General features: G+C 40.4%; 1 protein-coding gene across 2 annotated transcripts in view; it reads left to right on the forward strand.

Annotated features, from left to right (window-relative positions):
- The window catches only part of LOC119372590 (protein FAN), a 91,628-nt gene that overhangs the window by 17,317 nt on the left and 51,666 nt on the right, over positions 1 to 22,645 (forward strand). The window contains exons 7-14 of one of the 2 annotated variants that reach the window (XM_037643070.2): positions 4,593 to 4,637; positions 7,282 to 7,334; positions 9,500 to 9,632; positions 12,762 to 12,833; positions 16,992 to 17,100; positions 17,502 to 17,595; positions 17,935 to 18,017; positions 22,325 to 22,404. In XM_037643070.2, coding sequence (XP_037498998.1) covers positions 4,593 to 4,637; positions 7,282 to 7,334; positions 9,500 to 9,632; positions 12,762 to 12,833; positions 16,992 to 17,100; positions 17,502 to 17,595; positions 17,935 to 18,017; positions 22,325 to 22,404 — 669 coding nt within the window. The remainder of the gene's footprint in view (positions 1 to 4,592; positions 4,638 to 7,281; positions 7,335 to 9,499; positions 9,633 to 12,761; positions 12,834 to 16,991; positions 17,101 to 17,501; positions 17,596 to 17,934; positions 18,018 to 22,324; positions 22,405 to 22,645) is intronic. The other variant, XM_037643077.2, reaches the window with a different exon arrangement.

Consider the following 22,645-nt stretch of genomic DNA (forward strand, 5'->3'; position numbering starts at 1 on the left):
ACATAGGCGTGCACAGGGTTCCTCATTAGGGGGGGGCGAAGGTTCATCGCAGTGCCCCCCACCCTAAAAAGTCCATGTATGGGGCAGATTTTGCGCCCCCCCCCCCCTCCCACCTCTTAGGTGACTAGAAGGGTCAATGTACGGGGCAGATTTTGCACCCCCCCTCTTAGATGATTTGGGGGGGCGGCCGCCTTCCCTGCCCCCCCTCCCCTCTGCGCACGCCTATGATAGGGCATATGTCTTAGACAAATACAGCAAAACCTCGTTAATTCGAACTCGGTTATTTCGAAATCCCGCATAATTCGAAGGGTTTTTGTGGTCCCGTATTTTGCAATGCAAATCTGAGTGGATAATTTGAAGCGGCGGTCAGCGCCAGCCCGGTTAATTTGAAAACTTTGGGCGCCATGTGCCTATTCCCGATCCCGACTTCGCCGCAAATCCGCGGAAGCCACGGCCCTTAGGAGCCACAGGGCAATGCAGTGTAGTGATATTATAAGTGACAGTTGAAGCAACCCAGCCTCGCTGCTGCTAGCGCAAAAAAAAAAGAAAACACGGTCTCGTGGTCAGCTAAAAACGTGCGCCTGCAGAAAAGACGTGCTTCACTGCAACACTGCGTTGACACGCGGGTAGCATGTCGCATGCTTCTCGCAACGTCAGCACGTCACGATTTACCCATTCTTTTTGGGAGAACAAAGATAATAAAGGACGGTCTGACGGAATTCATGATGTATGCGAACCTCCGATTGGCGGTTGCTTCGGCAATTTCCGCACTTGCACTGCTGGCGGAGTTCTTGCCTGTAACGCCTAATTCGAAAACTGAATGAAAACTTCAATGATCATGTTTTTCAGCCAGAACACATTGCGGATTCTGTCACACTCGCCATTATCATATTCTTTATTTTACCAGAAAGAATGGGCGAATGGTCGCATCATGACGCGCTGAGGCTGCGAGGAGCAGGTGACATGTTGCTTGCGTGTCACCACTGTGCTGTAGTGAAGCACGCCTTCTTTTCCGCAGGCACGCATTTCAGCTGACCACGAGACTACTTTTTTTCTTTTCTTTTTTTTGCGCTGATAGCAGAGAGGCCTGCCGTTTTCCCGAGTTCGCGGCAAAAATGGGACCGGGTATTGCTGGAAAACAACCCTTGGAGCCACAAACTAGAAGGCCAAACGACCACCTCTGATTACTTTCAGTAATTCAAAGTTCCTTGCATCCCGCTTTTTGTATGTTTCGCTAATTCGAAAACCCGCTTAATTCGAAAGTTTTTCACAGTCCCAGTGACTTTGAATTAACGAGGTTTTACTGTAACAGTAAAAAAAGGCACTGGTATAAAAGTAGAATTCACACAATCTCTCATTTTAACTACACCAAACCTCATGGTTTAGTATTTTTTCCACATAATGATTCTTTAATTTGTACTCTGTGGAGATGCAGGAGAGGGTTGTAACTTGCCTTTTGTCTGTATGGGAGAGAGAGAGAGGGGCGAAGGACTGCTTAGTATCAATCAAACATTTAGATGTCTCTCACAGGTAAGTGGTGCACAGGCATTGTCTTAGCTCTTTGCAAAGCCATGCTACCTTTGGGGTTTCCTTTTTTAACAAACTAGTGAGTGAACTGCGCATGCTGATGTCAGTTCATGTTTGCACTCAGTGATAGTCATGTCATAAGATAATGCTTCTCAGCACCTAAGATGGTGATAAGTGCAAACTGGAATTTTAGTGCATCTTGCTACTGTTATGTAATATTCTGAAACTGCCGCTGAATGCCGGATTTCTGTTAACACGTATTCTTCTGTAAAAGTGCTCCTTGGCTTCAGTTCCTCAAGCGATGCATGTACTCTAAATTCATTGCATTCGAACCCTCATATATCGAACTCGAAAAAAAGGGGGGGGGGGGGAATTACTTTCATATATTGTATAATTAGATATAAAAAATTTTTAAGAATTTACTGACATTTTCAAAGCAAATATTGGTGTGCAAGTTGGCTTCACGGCATCGCTTCACGATAATGCAAGGAAGGCGGCTTCACGGCAATATGAGTTTTTTTTTTTTTTTCTTCCCGCTTATTGGGTAGTTGGGGGGGGGGGTGCGGGTTACATGTAGGGGCGGGTGCCGGAAGCCTCTAGTCCACCTTGATGGCCTTGTCCTTGAATATCGTATTCAGTGTGCTTTTTGAAATGCTGTATGCCACGGCGATATCAGACTTCTTTTCTCCACGTTCGACTGTATTGATCATTGCCAGCTCTGTGGAGAGCAGCAGGTTCTTCCGTTTCACAGAAGAACCTCCTTTCATTCATGTAAACAAAGGGAGCGGAGAATCACGGAGAAGGAAACGGCGACCATGCACGATGGGCCAGTGGGTGCGACAGGGAGGAGAAGGCACGTGGGGGGCAAGCAGTAATTTCTATTTGTACCACTCGCGTTCTAGAATGCATGCTGGAAAGCCCCCTTTGTCCAGAAAAAGCTGTCTTCTTGTGAGGGAAAGCCAACTTCTCGGGGTTTTTCATGCTGCCCGATGTTCGATGTATGAAGCGTTATAACTATTTTTCTTCGGTGTAACTGTACATTTTAACATACATTGACGTTGTTAGGTTCTAAAATAGTTCGAAATAAAGGATAACTCAATTTACCCGAGTTCATAGATCGGCAAACTCACTCATGAGTAGACTCACACAGACTCACTCAGATCGAGCCGTGAGCCAGGGTGAGTGATATTTTGGTGAATTGGAGCCCGAGTGAGTCCGGTTGAGAAAAATTTTGGTTAGTCTGACTCCGAGTGAGCCCCAAGCCCAAAAATATATTTCATGAGTGAGTCTCAGCATTTCTTGCCGACCTATGGTCCTACCTACTCAACTTCATCACAACTTCAGCCTTATGTCGGCTCACATTTATACTCACATAATTCAACACACTAGCGTTCATAAGCCAGCTCAATCTTTATTCATCAGAGGCGCGAGGCATGAGTTACGAAGGCGGAGGGAAGTGGGGCACCTTTACCCCCCCCCCCCCTCCCAATCCCCTGGCAAACTCCTTCACAGGAAGTTCTTGATAAAAATATTTTGTGTGAATCATCTCTTTTTTTTCAATAAAAAGGTCCTTTTCTAGATTGCAACCACTGATAACTCGTATTTGAAGATACCAGATCAAAAGGCGCCTAGTAGGGCACTGATTATGTGAGATATTGGTGTTAAAGAGCATTGACACCTTGGTCGAAAAAGCTAATTATACACTAACGGACTCATGAGTTGACTCACTCAGACTCACACAGACTCAGATCGAGTCCTGGGTCCGAGTCTGAATGAGTCCAAATGATCAATATTTTGGTGAGCGAGTCCAAGTGAATCTGGTTGAGAAAAAGTTTAGTGAGTCCAGTCGAGGAAAATTTTGGTGAGTCCGAGTCTGAGTGAGCTCCACACTTTATGCCGACCTATGCCCGAGTTCAATATAGGTGGGTTTGACTGTAATTACAAGGCTAATTAAGGAATCTTCAAATAAACTAAGGTTGCCTTGCAATCAGTTTAGCAAATAAGCGGGGTCTGCCTGTTCAAGGAATCTAGGCGACATGACAGGAATGCAGTGCTGGAACAATCGCGTCAATTGTGTCAGCTTGTGCTCTGAGTGGTTCTTTGTGCCATCCGGCTCCAGAAACAGCATTTTGGAGAAAAACTGCAACAATCCTCTGCCAAAGAAGCACACGAGTTCCTTTGCTAGAAAAACTAAAACCAAAACTTCTATTGTGCTATCATCTTCATAAAGGTGAACAAAGTGTCATAACCGAGGGTATAACCTTTGATGTCCATCCTGCATTTGCCGTGATTTTGCGGGAAGACACTCATTAGGGCGGAAAGGGCACAGAAAAATAAGACTGGTCACATAGCTGCCTTGGAAATTCCCACACCAGCACGCCATGATGTCATAGATTTGTACGATGTTTGCTAGGACCTCAGTACGAGTGAAAATGTATTGCATTGTGTTCTATATGACAGGTTTTAGGAACTTTTATTTAGCTAACGTGACTAAAGCACAAAATAGGTATACTTAGAAATTCGCGACATTATGCGGACAAAACAGTGCTGCAGTTTTGGCACAAATCTTAAAATGGAGATGGGACCTTAATTCTCTAATAATGAAGTTGTGATTGAAATTAATTGTAATTTAGTTCACAAACAATATTTTATCAATCTAGACCTATTTAGTACATTTTCATTTATTGTACCTTTAACATGTTGTTCTACCATCTAACTGACGTCTAATATTTACACATGTCTAATAAAAACTTTCATTTTATAGTAAATGCTCATCCTGTGTTTTGCAGAAATCTTCTATATTTTGTGCCTTCAAGTTCTAAGTTATGTACTGTTTGTTGATGTATTTTTTTCTAAGTGTTGCCTGATAGTCATTTTAACTGCTATGTATTTCCACTGTGCATCACCTTTGTTTTTGCGTCATACTAATCATCTAGTTAATATGACCTGCTGCTGGAATCAACCAAATTTTACTGTAAAGCCACATTAAAAGCTTAGAAATGCTACTTTGAAGTTATGTCTTGTATTGCCTCTCATTTCTTCTTTCTATATTCCTAAATCCCTAGCTCTCAAGGGCATCAACACTGTCACCACCGGAACATGATTCCATGGTAATTCTGATACTTGTATCTTGTCATGAGTACACTTTTGTTGCTTGCACTTGCTTTTGTTTCATTTTCCTGCTCATGTTATTTTCTTGAAAACTCCTGCAATAATATTGTGACTAACAGCATGATAGTTTATTCATTTAACAAATATGGCGAAACATTTCTTTGAAGGGGCTATGCAGCACACTGCCAGGTAATCATAGAATGACCTCACTGTCAGAGCCTATCGCCTCATGAATCGATTGCTGCAAAAATTTTTCGAATCCGTCAAGTATGAGCAGAGTTGCAGGGATTTGTCAAAGCTAAAAGCAAGCGGGGAAGGGAAGGTGGGGGGTTAAGATGAAATCAAAAAAGAGTGTGCATGCCACAGTATTTTTCTTCTCAAGCACTGGGCCAATCATATCTGCTTCTGATAATGGTGCACACATTAAATGTCCTGTGCTTAGTGCCCACTCTGGTGTGTGCTATGCCAGTGTTGTCTGTATCGGTGCAAAAGCTTTGCAACCGTTTGTGACTGTATTGCACAGGTGTACCATATTTTCCAGACTATAGCCCACATCCAATGCAGAGCCTGTAAGTGTGAATATGGGTCTAAAATAAAAACAAAATAAGTTTCTTTAGATAGTAGTCTGCATGCACCATATAGGCTACAGGCATGAGCCAGTGCACAGTAGACTGGCAGAAATTTTTGTCAGGCTTTGCCCAAGCTGATGTCGTGCTTTCCACGCAGGCATTTCCTTCAGGTATTCTAGAGAAGTAGCCCATATGACAACACTGTTTTCATCAACGTCATATTCTTTCACAACTGCTCAATTGGACTTCAGTTCTTGGGCACGCACGATATGTATACAGTGAGCTTAAGAGATGTCGTGAATGCCTTGCATCATTTTGGTGCCATTGCAACTGTGTTTGTGCATCAAAACAGAGCAGCACATCAAATGGGACGAAGTGAAGACGCGAGAGACAGCACTGTTGTGTCTGTTGATCGATGTGTTAATCGATGTGTTGTAAAGATAGAGGAGGTCCCGATGCAGTCTCTTGACTATGGGACGTCCTCCTGTATACCAAATGCTTGTAACTTCACTCAGCTTTTAATAATAAAGTTCGGATTCTGAAAAAAAAAATAAACAAGCGAAGGTCAGCGCACTTCTTGTGTTTTGTGCATTTACGAAGTTGTGTCGAGGTTGAGGCTGGCAGAGAGTTAGGTTGGTTGATGAAATTAAGAAATTCACGGGAACTATATGAAATCGGCTCACACAGGACAGGGTAAATTGGAGATCATTGGGAGAGGCCGTTGTCCTGCAGTGGACATCGAATAAGCTGATGAAGATGAATATACCAGGCATTTACCTATACATCACAATGATGTTTTGCACATACACTCAAAGCACTTAAAAGCAACCACTTTACAAATTGCATGCAGTTTGCTTATCTCGAGCTGCCTATGTGGGATGGAAATATTGCTCATTCGCAGTGTGATCACTGCACAAGTGATTTCACTACGTTTTAGTGCAGGAAGGAGCTGAAGGTGCATTGTGAACTTGTTTACCTCAATTGTTCTTCGGACATTAAAAAAAATAAAATAATTGATAGTACAGATCCATCGATAATACGCAGTCTGCAAAATTTCTATTTCTAAAGTTTTATATTAGTAAAGTGTGATTATAGTCTGGGAAAATACGGTAAATGGTAATGAAGCAATAGAACACTACTGCACAGAAATTATTTATAATGCTTCTACCTCAGGTGACTAAACTTTTCGTTGTGTGTCAGAGAACAAGATGTTCAATTAATTTTGCTAACGATAAACATTTCTTTCTTGCACTTACAGTCAGAGCACTCCTATTGCAGCATGCAAAATGCATGCAGCCTGGCCAGGTTTCATCTGTGTACTACACACATCCATGCCTCTGCATGTGTGCATGTCAGCAATTGGCGCTGTGCATTGCAGTATATAAGTTTGTCAGACTAGCAGGAAATTTTGCAAAAAGAATCCTTCATAGCACTTTATAAGTAGCAGTTGCATTAGAGGTTTATGCATGACACATTCCTGCCTTTGCCTCTTTATTATTACATATATTGGTTCTGACTAATGTCATCAAAATATGGCCAAGCCTTTCGACTGCCACTGTGGCTCAAAGGCTTTTATTTTCTTCTGACCTTAAAATTGCTGGTTTGATTCCTTGCTGCTGTAGCTGCATTGTGATGGCTAGTGGCACGCAGAAATGGTCATGTGCTTAAGTGTGCTTTGGAGAATTCCACCTGACCGTACTAGAGCTCCTCATTACAGTGACTTGTTGCAATAAGTAAGTTTTGGACCTCACACTGCTCGTAATTATGGTGTAATAAGTTTTATACATTGGCATTTTCTTCAATGAACATTAATAGTGGAATGTAAAAATGGTCATGGGCTTCAGTGCACTTTGTAGAATCCTAGCTGGCCAAACTCGAGCCATTCATAACAGTGACTCACTGTGATCATTGGGTCTTTGATCTTACTTTGCCAGTAATTGTGATGTGATAAATAATGAATGTCAATATGTTAAAACATGATGAGATATACCAGGAGCTCTGGAGGGGAATCTACATGTACAATTGGTACACATTGGTACACTACATATGTTGCATTTTTCTTTTTCCTGTGTAGATTGCTGCAATGGTTTTATCTTGGCAGTCAAGAATTTCCTTTGACCGAAGCTGGTGAATATATTTATAACGTTTTTCGTTGGAAACGTAGGAGCAGGACGATAAACTTTTTTCTGTGGTCCACATGTGAAGCTGACAACACTATGAGCTTAAATTTGATCATGTAGTGGGCCTGTAGTGTCTTCCAGGTGCAGATAACAAGCTTAAGCACTTCAATGACGGGCATTTCATGCAATAACTGCCAGGTTTTGTCATGTCGATATAGACAGCTTGGTCCATAGGAACTCTTCTTGCGTACATGTAATTTTTTCTTGCCTCCATGTCAAGTACATGGCAGGCAAATATATAGTGCTAACAGCTATAGAAAGAAAGATAAGCAGTCGAAGAGATCACTGTATAGCTTGGCACAGTACATCAGTATGCATTACTTGACTGTGCCAAATACATTTCAAGTTGATCTTGTTCATAATCCTTCATGGTGAAGGTGTTTCTTATTGTAAAAGCCTCTAAAACAATAAATTGCCAGTGATATCTACATGGGGCAGAAGACAGGTTGACACGACAGAGGTTCAACTTTGTTACTTCTTTTTAATGTGGTCTTGTGTAGCTTGAAGCTGCATATGGCTAGCGCAAATCCGTAGTCCACAAGCAAAAACACCTAGTGTCCTCTATTGGAAGAACTAATGTGTATCGAAACATTTTGGAGCATGATGCCCTCTGTGGAGTGGCCCCTGATGTCCTCTATGGAGTGGCACAAGAAATTCATGCATTAGAGCAGAAAATACTGTTATTGGCACTGGGGTTTGTACCCGGGCGCTCTGAAGGCAAGTGTGTTAACCCACATTTGCAAAGTGTGAATATATCAGAACCATATAAATGCCTTGTATTTTCGAAAAGCAATGTCCCTATGAGGAAAGTTGAAGGGAACAGAAATGAGAATGTCAACAGTGCCAGCGGGTGCCTCTGGGCAACAGGAAACAATAAAATAATAAAAAAAAAGGTCCTTCATATTTTGATATGACGGCTTATATTGCTCCTGGAAAAAATCTCTTGCCAGCAATGCATTTCTGTTTAGAAGTGAAGCCGATTTTAGGGGGATGGGTGTAGCTTGGTCTTTGTAAGCTGGTTTTCCCACATGGTGAAGCCTACTCATAGCCTCGATGGCGGTGTGTCGTTATATCGCGGTAGACTCTACACTGTGGTTTGAATGCTGACGGGCACATTCACAACCTGGCGTTTGATACCAAACTGGCCTCTGCCATGTTAATTAACTCTGTGCCCTATGCTTTGCTATGCTATGCTTTGCTGGTCATCCACATTTACAAAGTGGAATGGCGTGCAAGTTTGTAGTTTGCAGACTAGCTCATTCCTTGAAATCAGTGTAAAGACTTTAGAATGCATACAATCTCACTGCTACTAACTCTTGTTCTTTATGCTTGAAGCATGCCTATGCTTAAAGCATGGCTTTTCTTGATGTAATTCGGAGATAAGGTTGATGAATTAGCGGATACACTGACGAAACATCTGAAACAGCAGCTAACATGGACTTGTGTGTGTTCTTGTGTAGATGCGTGCAAGATTTCAACTTGTAAGGGGGCTGCATTATTTGAGTGCCATTGCAGATAAATTTTGGGGGGGAGACCAAGAGTCCATGAGTTGTTCACAGTTTTGGTGAAGCTTGAAGACTTGCTGATTTTTGAAACAGGCTATGGCACCATGAAACAACTGATGTTGATGAAGAAATTATCATCACATAGTATTTTTACTTAAGTATATAGTATATTTTTTAACTTATAACCCACTAAAAGGTAGAGCAGATTTCCTTTGTGTATGTAGCTATTACTCTTCTCATGGCTAGAAGCAGCGACAGAGAGAGCAAGACAACAAATAAGCCACAACGTTTGTCATCTCGCTCTCTTTGTCATTGGGCTTTTTACTGGTCTCATTCATGAATCTTAATTAACTTGCCCAATTTGCTGCTGTTCTAAACGTATCAGAGATTTAGGTTTTGCGTACCCAAAGTTAGGGACACAAACCACCAAGCATACAAAAGAACCCAAACCGGTTTCCAAAAGTGTGTAAGCAGGATGTGGTGCTTCAGGAATGCAAATATCTTTTGGGATACTCAAAAGATGCAAAGTCTAAAGCTCTCTATTATCTCTCTCTCTCACGAAGGAGTTCATATCCTTCAAGCTATGAATTTTTTTTCTCTTGCTCAGCTTGGAGGATTTGTATGAGAGCATTGTCCTGGAAACAAAAGCCAACAAAATATCGCCTCTGGTGATCAACCCTGGATTGGTGCTGCTTACTTCCCTAAGGCTATACTTTCAGCCTTTCAACAATGTGGAACCTGTAAGAGACTTACTATTTCCATCTCACTGTCTTTCCCATTGTTGATGGGTTTTGTTTTTCTCTCATTTTGTTGAAATTCTCACATTGACAATTTGTGGGCACTGCATGTTGTTCCTACTTATTGCATGAGGTGAAGGCATAGTATTCGTCACTTTTAAACTTGTGTAGTTTGCAGTCTGTAGTCTGAAGAATACAATAAATGGTAATCAAATGGCACAGCATCATGAAAATTGTTAACAACACTGCTACTTAAGTGACATTTTCAGAATAATTAAACTTGGCGCTCAGCAATATCCAACTGTAGGCTTCCTACAGTCACTCTTAAAACTGGAATTAAAAAGCTACTTCCACAAAAGTGCTGTGCCTGGCCTTCGTATCCGTCCTAGTTAAATAAAAAAAAAAAAAACTTCCAGTTTCACCGCTAAGGCTAGCAGCTTTAGGAGCTATACGAATTGTAGCAAACATGAGCTTACTTAGTAAGCAGGTGTGCTGTGGCGTGGCCAGACCTGTATGAAGAGAGAGACTCAATGACTATGACGCTGTGTGTATAAAGGGATTGTTGATGGCAAGCAGCTCCTGTGGGCAGAGCACTTGAGGTCGTAAAATATAAGATGACTTGCACTTTGACATAACACATGCAGTGCCCTATGATGCTGGTGCTCCAACATGGTGGCTACAGGGTGACCGTGATGACAGTATATCGCATTCAGTGCCACGGAACGCTGCCGGTGTGTATGCGAAAACATTCAGCAGAGCCACCATGCAATTCAGTATAGCCAAGACGCAATTAGAACACTGCTGGCATGTGTACGAGAGCTCGTCGCTTCGCAGATTGCTTTCAAAATCGGGCCCGTGAGGCTGCACCATAGAGAAAGGGAACCAACGATGGTTCCCCTTCTCAACGGCCGCACTAAGCCGCTCCCTAGGCTCTTTGAGCCATCTTGCAGGCATTTAGTGAACAAGCCTCTGCGACAGCTGAAGTAGCTCGGAGACCTATGCATCACCAACTCTAAAAGATGTTTATAAATAACTTGCCGTTTACATAGAAGAGAGTCTATGAGCTTGTGGCTGAATTGTCTGAAGCGTCTCATCATGCTTCAGACCCAGTTTTCAAGCGCTTCAGACAAATTTTCTTAAACTAAAGAGAAACAGTGAATCGGTTTGAATCGATAAATTGTGCTCTGAAAACTCTAATGTCGTTAATTTCACCATCATAGGTTTACTAATAGAGGAGAAACCCTGGGTTATATATTTCGTGTACTTCCTTCAATAAACTTAGTTGTGAGTTCGTGTCCGTTTGTCTTCTCGCCTTTCGTTTTCGTCTTTTGTGTGCGCGCCGAAATGTTTCCAAGAATGTTCAAAGTTTCATTTTTAAATTTCGCGCCGAAATCTCCCCGCAGGACGTCACGGATTTCAAAGTGTATTTATTCTATTTTGGCACCATTGGCTCAACAAAATTACCCCAAACTTGGTATGTTAAGTCTATGGCCCCCTCAGAGGACAATGTACTTCATTTTTACCAATTAGGAGCTATGTAGTTCCTAGTAGGCGCCATCAAAATGTGACGTTACGGCGAATGGTGCGGAAACTTCAAGGTGGCATTGCCACCCACAGTTTGTTTTTGCACGTTTTCTCGCTTACTAAGAGTCTTCTCGCAGCAAGCGTGGTGTTTTTGGTATCGTGAAAGCGTACTTTACTAATATGAGAAAAATCGTTTTGCTCTTTAGTGTCCCTTTAAAGGGGCACTGAAGAGCAAAACAATTTTTTCCGCATTTGTAAAGTAGTTTTCCACAATACCAAAAACACCGCGCTTGCGTCGAGAAGACGCTTAATAAGCGAGAAAACGTACAAGAATATACAGGTGGCGACGCCACCTTGGAATTCCCGCACCATTTGCCGTGACGTCGCATATTTTTGATGGCGCCTGCTTGGGCCTACATAGTTCCTAATCGGTTAAATCGAAGTACATTGTCCTCTGAGGGGGCCAGAGACTCGACATATTGAGTTTGTGGAAATTTCGTCGAACCAGTGGCGCAAAAATACGTTAAACGCTCTTTGAAATCTTCTACGTCATGAATTACAAAGTTTGGCGCGAAATTTAAAAATGAAACTTTGAACTTGGTTTTCTCCTCTAATAATAAACCTATGGTGGTGAAATAAACTACACAAGAGTTCTCTGAGCACACTTTATCAATCTAAACCAATTCATTGTTTCTCTTTAGTGTCCCTTTAAGGATTATTTTTCTTTATGGCATTTGTATATATATGGATGCCTGTGCATATACGGAATGTCATGCCAACGGTGGCAGTAAAATTGTGCCTGGAGTGCTCATATAATAATTGCTATTGCAATAAAATTAATTTCGTATCTCTGTCGCCATCCCAATGACTATAAATAGCAAGGGCCATATTATCTTGGCCAGCAGATCAGTGCTGATTTAGCTTTGAACACTTCTGCTGCTGTTATTCATAAAGTGCACATCATGGGCACTTCTCTCATATTTGCTGTATAATGGTGGTCCCTATCAGCACTTACCGTCTTTTGCTCCAGAACACCTTTTTCCACCCTCACCCACAGCTTAATCCTAAGTGGTAGGGGTATGGTGATGTTTTGTTTACCGATGAAGAAATTGGTGTATACAAAAAAAAAATATTTGGGTACAAATAAGAATTGCTTTTAAAATTCTATTTACTAGCACATATACTACAACATAAATTTGGCAGCTTCTTCGTTACGTTTAGTTCCTTCTGATGAGTGAACTTGTATGGGACTTAACAGTTCATTTGCTTGGCTCTAAATCCTCTGGGCTTTCATATCGTAAAAACAAAAGACGCTATAGTAACCTCAAAGTTACTTTGGGGTTACTACAGTCTCTTAAACGAGAAAAGTGTTACATGACACTTTTTCCGCTTGAGGGACAGTGCTCTTCCTTCAATCATTATTAGTAGCAGCATGTAAGGATGCCACTAGAGCCCCTAACTTTTGTTTTTCCTTTGTTGATATTTTCCATTTCTCTCCCCTTTAATGGTACGCTCTTAGCTGTGACATTGGACATATTCAAGGAGGAGCTACGTTTCACTTCGATGCTATTAAAGCCTTGCATAATAGTTTGCACACCATCTTTCCAGTGGCCACACATCAGGATCAACCTTCGAGATGTGAAGAGAGTCATTAGGCGTAGATTTCTTTTGAGACAAGTGGTGAGCATCCGGTCTTTATTGTCTTACTGTATTAGTTCTCACTGTATTACCTTGCATATTTCCGAGTAGTTTACTTACTCTTTCTGTTGTGAAACTTACTTTTAGGAGTGTACAAGCAATAATATCCTCGTTAGACACACTTAGCACGTGTTTGAATTAAAGTTTATTTTTATTGGCATAGAGGTGGTTTGTTAGTATTTAGAAACCTAATAATTAGCTACATGACAGGATAATATGTAAGGCAGTTTGCTGAGCCCTGTGACAATTGCTAGAATGTATTTGTCCCATTTCTCAGAGCGGCTTCAAAGTATTGCAGTTGTAATGTGTAAAAATTGTGAGGGAACTTTTACTTATCACTGTCCCTATGCAGCGTTTGAACCATTTTTGTTGTTTTGTTTAACTTACATCCAGTGATGAAATAAGCACTTCTTCCAACTTCTTACTTTTTTCATTTTTTTTTTCAGCTACTACTATGTATTGATCTTTCATTGCATTTCTCCCACGCTGCTGTAAATATAAAATACACAACCCTCCTGAGAATTTTATTATATCTCTTGCACTAAAGAAAAAATGCACAAAGAGTGTGAAGCATATTTTCCTCTTCTATACTTCATTATACAGTGTGCTTTTTTTAGACAATACAGATTTTTCATAAAAATCCTATGACAGTCAGGCTCCTGTCCCTTTCATACGCGAACTCTGCGTCAAGATGAAAGTACTTTGCCACAGCTAAAATGGCACTGATGTGACTAATTAACATAAACTCGTTTAAGGTATGTCTCCACCCTTCAAAGGAGATCTTTTTGATAAATTTCGTTTCCTTTTTTTTCAGCATTTTTGAGGTGCCTGTATATTCAAGACTATTTAGGAAAAAGAAATATGTTTTTATCCGAAGCCTTTCAAGAATTATCAGCATTTTTCCTCCAAAACCAGAGCTGAAAGCTTCCAATACAATAATGCATATTAACTCATCAGAAATGTTGCTACATATGGATCTAGTATTAATGCATAAAATTTGAGGTACTAACTTTTTATACACTCACCTGTGCTATGAATTAGGATAAATTATAGGTTTGTGCGAATATTCAAGCAGTTCGAATATTCGCATGAATATTACAGTATTCAAGTTCGCTTTGAAACGAATTTAAATTATTCTAAATTTCGAAATATTCGAAATGAAGGAATAGGCATATATAAACCGCATATAACCCCCTGTAAAGGTGGTTTCACTGTAGTGGAGAGGTGCTATGTCATGTTCAAGGTTAAATGAACAAATTACCCTCATATCCATTCATCACTTTTTTAAGTTTAAAAGCTTGTTATACCGGCTTATATGCTCTAAGTATAGTAAATTTTAAAACGTAACATATCTTACAGGTTACCACCTGCATTCTACCGAAAGTCAAATCCTGCTACTATTCAAAGTTGCTTCCACTTTCCTTTGAACCAAAAAGAATGACATTTGTGCATGCCTTGTTTCAATTAAAAAAAATATTGTGCAGGTTAGTTGGGTCATGACAAATATGCTGATTTTTCTTTATATGTGATATATACTATTCGAATTCAAATCGAAATTATTCGACCAAATCACTATTCGCTTCGAATTCGTTTCGAACCTAAAGTTTACTATTTGCACAAGCCTAATAAATTAAAGTGACTGGTAACATTGTATACTGTGGGCAATTGTTTTGAAACTAAATATGCAGGATTTAATGTTTTTCAGGGTTTTCGTAATAACTCAATTTAGCTTATAGATATTTCAGCTATCCTAGTTCATTGCACAGCTCATTGTACTCATTACTTTCCTGCTAAGTCACTTTTGATTTGTGCCATCTCCTTTTTAGTTAGGACTTTCGGTGTAACGCCCGCTCTTCAGCAAATTTTAATTATTATAAAAATATTTTTTTTTTACAGTTTGAATAATTTTTTCATCTTAAACATTCTAAATACCTAAGCTGTACAAGATAAAATATCACAAACTTTCAGACTAAAACTCGCTAAAGCTTTTTTCCTCAAGGGTGGCGACGTGCCTTAATGAAATTTTTAACCCATTGAGGGTCAATTCTTTTTGTGAAATGCACTGCCAAAATCTGTATTTTTTTATTGCTGAATTAAATTCTTCAGACAATTCTGTTCAAGAAACAAATTGTCTAAAATTTTTCTGCATGACTTTAAAGTGACAAAAAAATAATATTTGTTGTTACATACACATGGTTTATTCATGAGTAACATCAAGCAAAATCCTAAAAAAAACTTATACAATTTTTAATAAATAAAAATTATGCGTGGTATTAAACATAGCTCATAGACATACAAAAATAAGCACACCAGAGTACTTTTCCGGTAAAAAATGTTCTTGCTCTAACACTAAAAATCACCGTGCACGCTTTCAAGATGTTGCTCCTTCATCATCATCTGAGTCTGAACTCGTAAGTAAATCCTCGTCTGACGAACTGACATCCAATGAATCAGATTCTGATTCGGCACTTGGGGAATAGTCCACATCGGAAGAATCGCCGCTCGACTCACTAGCAGCAGAGCAACCGGCTCGCACTTCCATAGCGTAAGCAACTACGTGAGTGAGCACACGGAAGAAAACTGTGTGGTTGTGCACTCGTCCAGAAAGCAAAACGAGTGAAAAAGCTATAATAATTCTTCCTCTTATCACCAACGAGACGAAGTTGGTTTTTCCGAGTCCCCAAAACAGGAAACACAACCACAGTGGCATCGTTTGTGTAATTTAGCACCGCACGGAAGCAGATGAAATCGCACCCTGGTGAGCATTAAATGAGAGTAACAAGCGGTCACCCTTTGAGAGATTAGAAACCTGACAGCCATCAGCTTTGCGGGCGCAAGAAGCGATAACCACTGGAAGGATGAAACTGAAACCAGCCGCTCCGCGCACACGCTCTCGGATGCGCAAGCGAAAGCCGGCGTGCTGCTTTGGAAAGAAAACAACGGAGAGATATTGGCACATGAAAAAAATTTTACGTATTGCCAAAGTGTCTCAGCACATGTCAAGCAAAAGAAACGTCGAAAAAGCCGCGTGTTTTAAACATACAGGCAATGAGGTACATGTACGGTGTAAACCCTCTGGTGTCTGTCAGGTGTTGCCGTACATGTACGACATCCTTCAAAGGGTTGATTATTGACCTGAGGGCAGTTTATATGGTAAAGTTGTAGGCTATCGCAAGTTATGGCATAGCCATTTTTAGAAACCAGAAAGGTTGCACTTAGTTCGAGATATTCATCACCATATTTTAGTGGCGACATCGAAACCGACCGTGCCCACTGTGCAGAAAAGTTGGCCACTCTGTTACATCAGGCCGGAACAATATGGGGAGAACATGTGCTTGAATCAACCACAATAGAACTTGTCAAGCAGTGGTCGACCATGGACCGCTGCAACCATGTTGCGTTGTTGGGCAGGGCCCGACAACGGACTGTAATGGGTTAAATGATGAAATTGGGGATGAAAGAGAAAGTTCCAATGCAGCAGCTGCGTCATTCCAGCAAGTTGACTGCAATTGGCTTGAAAAGAAATGCACTGATATTTGGCAGTTACTGTACTTTTATCTTTGTACTTATGACAGATGTGCGATTTGCATAAGATGCATATGAGGCATAGGATTTCCGAAAAAGAGGCAAAACCGAATATATGCAGCCCATATATGCACCGTGCACTTATATAATGTAGCAATTATTCCCCCTACTAAGTCAATGTATGGGGCAGATTTTGCGCCCTCCCAATCTTCGGCGACAAGAAGGGGAGGCGGCTGCCCCCCCCCCCCCCCCCCCCCCCCCCCAACGTGTGCACGCCTATGGCAGGGTGCTGTTCAAAAAGCATGAGAAAGACAAGAATTAAAATAGAACAATTGCATTATGATCATGCCTTTGTAATTCAGATTTGCAGTCTATGCTAATACATATGAATGGCCAACATTCTTCCAATCTTATGCCACTTGGCAACCCATGCAAAAGAAAAAAAAAATGATGGCCAACATAGCACTGTGCTGTCTCACTGGCTGGAGGCACAGGCTCCGGGAAATTTGTCCTCCCAGAAAAGGCACGAAAAGATATTGAATATGTGCACTAAAATAAATTATGGCTCACATGTCATTTTTGAAATTAAGTGGTTGAATATTGCTTAACCTTCAGGGCCTTGAGCTGTATTGCTCGGAAAGCTCCATGCTAAAGCACCTGTTCCTTTCATTCAAGACCCAGCAGGAGCGAGATGAACTCTACGAGAAACTTTTAAAGCAAGAAGGTAAACTCTTCTTTTGGCTTGTGGCCCTTCACGCTATTTTGGGTACTGTTAATATTGATTTGAAAAATCGCAATAATATTGCTGCTGCAGCATGTGAAAGTAGTATTTTTCATGGAGCATTGCAATAAGAAGGTATTGAATGGGTTTTGTATGCCTTCTAGCAGTTTCATATGCAGTCCTTAGTCCTGCTTTCATCCTCAGTTGTGAGTGAAGTCATTGTGTTGGTATTATCGGCATTAATGGCTATACATTATGAAATGTATAAATTTTGGTAGGTGTCAGTGTATTTGTAGTACTAAAGCCACCTTCCTGGATGAATAATGATGATGAACGAATGTAATTAATGTGTTCATATTGCTCTGGGTGTTGCTGTGATGCTGTATTTTTTTTTTCTTTTGCAGCATTAAACCTTGAAGACACTGGGCAAGAAAACATGATGTTGCTTTGGCAGACTGGTGTCATTTCTAATTACGACTACTTGCTTTACATCAACAGGTGTGTTATGTCAAAGTATATATAGTGTAGCATTTGTTTACCACTTATGCTTTTGTGGTGTATGTGTCATTTCTTGATGCACAAACAGTACAGATATGTTATCGTTTGTTCGAGTAACATTGCAGAACATGCACTTATTAAATACCTGAAGTTGATGTGCAGTTCTAGAATTAATACGTTGTGCTGGTCATATACAATAAGCTAGCTCATTAGCTAGCTTGTTGTTCATGATAAGATATTGTGTCAAATTTTAGCCTCCCTTTGATGCTTATATACATCTCAGTGAAATTTCTTATACTTCCTGCAATAGTATAACCTTTTCTGCACCCTTGATTACAGTCTGGCTGATCGCAGTTTTAATGACCTCACACAGTATCCAGTGTTCCCATGGGTAATAGGGGACTACAAGAGCAATACTTTAGGTATGATGTCAATTCAGTTCACTTTTTTTCTCTAAACAGTAACCGCAATATATAAATCTAGCGTGCATTGAAGTTTGCTAGTTATGGTTGTTGTGATTATAAATAGTTGAACTGGGAATGTCACTGGAGACGATGTTTCAACAAGGAGGCTTGTCTTCTTTTCGAAACCTCGTGTTTCCATGTTGAAATGTTTGCTCTGGCAACATTCCCTGTGATGATTTCTCCTCACTTCAAGGCTTCATCTTCCTCTGAACTTCAGTCCTATTTGGATTTGTAATAGTGGTGAGCTTTTGTGTCAACATAGTGTGCGCATATTTTATCACATTTTTTGTTTGATAACATTAAATTTTGATAATTCTCACCAAGATTTTTAATAATTGCTTACATTTGATAGACGTTTCCTAACGCAGAAGTGAACATGCTAGTGATCAGTTTGCTGGAAGAGCACCCTTTTAAACTGCTTTTTGTCGTGTTACTAAGACCAGTAAAAATAAATCATTTTTGGAATTCTATAATGTGGTACCAGAGATGCAAACCTAGCAAGGCCATTTAATCAATAGCATTTGTAGCATAAAATGCATCAGCTCCACTCCCGTGACAAAAAGAGATGTACTAGTGTGTGCTCTTATATTTTATGTCTCTATCCTTCAAAACTTCCTTTACGCACTCAGTAGCTATCGTGAAACAAGCCAGTACTGCTCACATATAGCCCAGTTAGCATAGCTTGCAAGTTATGTTGTTACTGTGATCTTTTAAAATTGTTTTTAACCACCGACAATAATTTATCTTATCTGATCTTGATGCACTATTATGCTGTGCCATCTCCATTTTATATGCCACAGTTTAGGTGCTATAATCATAAAAGATAGGGTATTAGGCAGTAAACAAAAGAAATAAGTTTTACAAAGCAGCAGGACATATTGTTACAGCTCACTGGTAGGGGTTTACCTTGCTGTGGACACACATTGCTTATTATGCGTGCTAAGGACAATTCTGCATGTGACAGAGCATACCATTATGGCACCATGATCATAATCATCATTTGTATCTTCAGAATTGTTGCCATTCTGTTGGCAGTTATTTTGTGGCAGTCCAAGATTTGCATAACAATTACTGTGCACCTTGTTTCGTGCAACGTATGTTGTGATAATTCTACTGAATCACAGATTTACGATTTACGAAACATGAAACTGGGGTAACAGCCACGACCCAACTTACTTTGAGAAGGAACTCTTTCCTTGAGGTAAATGGTCACCCTGTGCCTTAGCACAGTGCATCTCATGTACAAATGTTGATAGGAAGCTGGAATGCCTGTCTAATCTTGGGATTAACAAAAGGTGTTGCTGGCCTGGCTAGTTGGTTCGTTCTAGTATGGTGTAAAAAGCATAAACCTTATGTGCGACTAACAGACTGTGCTTGCCCTTTGTGGCTCTCTCCTTCTCCCACATAGAGTTTGCACTTTTTTATACCATATTAATCTTGGGCATATTTTTTTCACTTATAGCAATTATGTTTCGTTACTCACTGACAGCTGTCAGCACCTATTGCTGGTGGTGTGGAGCAGATTTTTCTCATATGGTTTATAAACGCAACTGACTTCTTGTATGCGGTGTACAGATGCCTTCAAAAGTTGCAGGCATTGCTTCCATGATTGAGGCCATTGCGGGGACATGTAACGTAGCACTGGCTATGCCACCACTGCAAAGCTTCAGTGGACGTGGGCCTGAGCTCTTGTCATCCTTTACAGTTTAATTGTCAAGATTGCAATGAAATATGCATGGCCCATAGCCTGGAGCTCACTTTGGTTGTGTTGACAGTGGTATGCAGCAAGTTCCCAAAACTGTAAAAAAAAAAAGACAATAATAAGGACTATTGGTCTTGATGGAAAAAATATTATTAGGCAGCATTATGCAAGAAAGAGAATGCTATAACACAGAAGTGGACTCTGAGTATATTACTTACTGAATGCTCATTGGCTCAAGATCTGACAGTGCATAGGTGGAGCATACCTGAGTGAAATTGAACTTTGTGCAGTAAACATTCACCTGTTAGTCCAGTGCTTATAGCATTTGTTATTATGTCTGCTGTTTCACTGCACAGTACTACCGAAATATTGTGAATTCTTCCTTAAGAATATGTGAAGAAATAAAAAAAAATGAAACAGGCTGTTTGGTAGTGAGGTTGAGATTTTTTATCCACTTAACCTTCAAAGAACCACTTATGATACTCATAAAGATAGTGTGAACATATGTACATTGAAAAACGACACTGCCTTGTGCAGATTCCTTCCTGTAACATTCTTTTTCATGCGTATTTCTCCCAGTTTGAAAGCATATTTGATTTCTCCACCTTTGAAATAGTTGCTGACATTTTATCTGTTGCATTACTCTACAAGCTGTCTGCCTCCACCTCGCATGTCAAAGAAGTTTCTTAAGCTTCTCATTACTTCCTTGTCATGTTCATCTCGTAGCTTCACTTTTTCCAGTGCAGGTAGCTTTCTTTTATTATGACCAGCAGGTTCGCAGTGTGCAACTTGCCACTCTTGCTTCCTCTACTGCTTCCTTCTCTTTTAGTTGCTTGGTTAGAATGGTGGCTCTTTTTGGCAACTCATCATCATTAGAGTGCTCATCGGAGGCGTGTGAAGGAGTTCGAACAACTTATATTTTTTACTGGTTTATATCTGTCCATGCAATCATGATTATTGAATTGGACAAGGAAAGCAGAACAGTAGGTCTGAAAATTAATATGCAGAAAACTAAAGTAATGTGCAACAGTCTCGGAAGAGAACAGTGCTTTGCGATAGGTAGCGAGGCACTGGAAGTGGTAAAGGAATACATCTACTTAGGGCAGGTAGTGACCGTGGAGCAGAACCATGAGACTGAAGTAACTAGAAGAATAAGAATGGGGTGGAGTACATTCTGCAAGCTCTCTCAAATCATGAATGGTAGTTTACCACTGGCCCTCAAGAGGAAGGTACAGAGTTGGTCAAAATTTCCCAGGCTGCAACGCCCGGCCAAGGAGCAGCAGCTCGCTGCTAACGGGCCGCTGTTATCGCAATCACACCTTGGCACACGCCTCCCTTGCACCACCCTCCGGACGCCCATGCCCATGAGTGCACTCCTAGAAGCACATTAACCCTTTCACGATCGAAAGAAAAGAACGTGCCAAAATTGCTGAAAAAATTTTTTCGCTCATTTTGTAGAGCTTTTTTTTTTCTGAATAAAACCGTACGATTCTTTCAATTCAATGGGGTTCCTTATTTCACTAATCGCGTAGAAAAAGATAACTTGAAGGTAGCTTCACCACATGGCAATAAAATGAAAGCTGACATAAATGTCCCAACATGGACAAATGTGGCCATCTAGCATCAAGAAACACAAGTATGACGAGTATAATCTTCATTGGTCATTTTGTTAGAAAATCTCATGACTATACTCGTCCACGGTTGTGAAAGGGTTAAGTGTGGAGGTCTAACCTTACAATCCATGGTGACCATTGTGTAGTGTTGCATCACAATAAATGTTCCCCAACTTAAGTAACATCTGTCTTCCAAAGGCAGGGGCCTAACTTTGAATATGTTTACAAACTGCTAAGAGTAATCAAATTGCAGTACCCCTATTTAGTGTGTGTCAGGTTGTTTTAGATTAAAATGCACCATTTCTGATTGCTTATTGGGTGCAATATTGCTTGGGCTTAAGTACAATGAGAAACCTTGCATTTCTTGCATGAATATTTGTGCATACTAACTCCTATGGCCTATGGGAGTTGCCTTCTAAATGATTTTATACTGCATTGCTGTTACTTTGTGTGGCATATGAAGCTATCTTTTAGAAGTTACGTGACTATATATTAAAAGTAAACTGGTTATTAAGAAATATATTACTGGTATAATTTAGTGATTCATTTCCCATGTTTATACTTCAATTTTTTTTCCTGGTCTCCTGAAGAATATGGCTAGAGGCCCATGTACTTCGCAATGTCAGTGCACGCTAAAGAACACCAGATGGTCAATATTTCTGGAGCCCTCCACTACGGCGTGCCTCATAACCATAGCGGGGTATTGGCATGGAAAACCCCAGATATTATTTAAGAGTGTATGTGTGATTCTCTGAAATAGCAAAAGAAGCAACAGCCTATAATTTCTACTGTTATTGTTTTTCTTATATGTAGAGCCGTTAATGCTGCATTTCTCCAAAGGATTCTGGACGCTCTAGTAGCCCTTATGTGGAGCACATTGGTATTTGTTTTCTAATCATGCTATTTAATAGCAACTCTGTGCTGTTGTATGGTTCTTGGGTGTTTTGCAGACTTGAGCAGTAGTGCAAGCTACCGAGACCTGTCCCGACCATTGGGCGCATTGTCTGAGAAGCGTCTCAAGAAATTAAAGGCAAGTCTTATGACAGCTGAGCTAAACCACATTACTTGATAAAATGTTGCTGTCTATTGAGCAATTTTCATAATTTGTAAGGTTACCTGAAAATGCTGGAAAAATTGCATATTTTGGACATATTGAAGAGAAGTAAATCCCCGAGGAGACACAGAATTGCTTTGAGTTGTCCATTGCTTGAACAAAAGGAAGTTCTAAACATGTATGGGCGCCTCCTAAACATGGTGGAATTAAAAGGCAG

The sequence above is a fragment of the Rhipicephalus sanguineus genome, chromosome 1, assembly GCF_013339695.2.
Source record: "Rhipicephalus sanguineus isolate Rsan-2018 chromosome 1, BIME_Rsan_1.4, whole genome shotgun sequence".
In the NCBI taxonomy this organism is placed as follows: domain Eukaryota; kingdom Metazoa; phylum Arthropoda; class Arachnida; order Ixodida; family Ixodidae; genus Rhipicephalus; species Rhipicephalus sanguineus.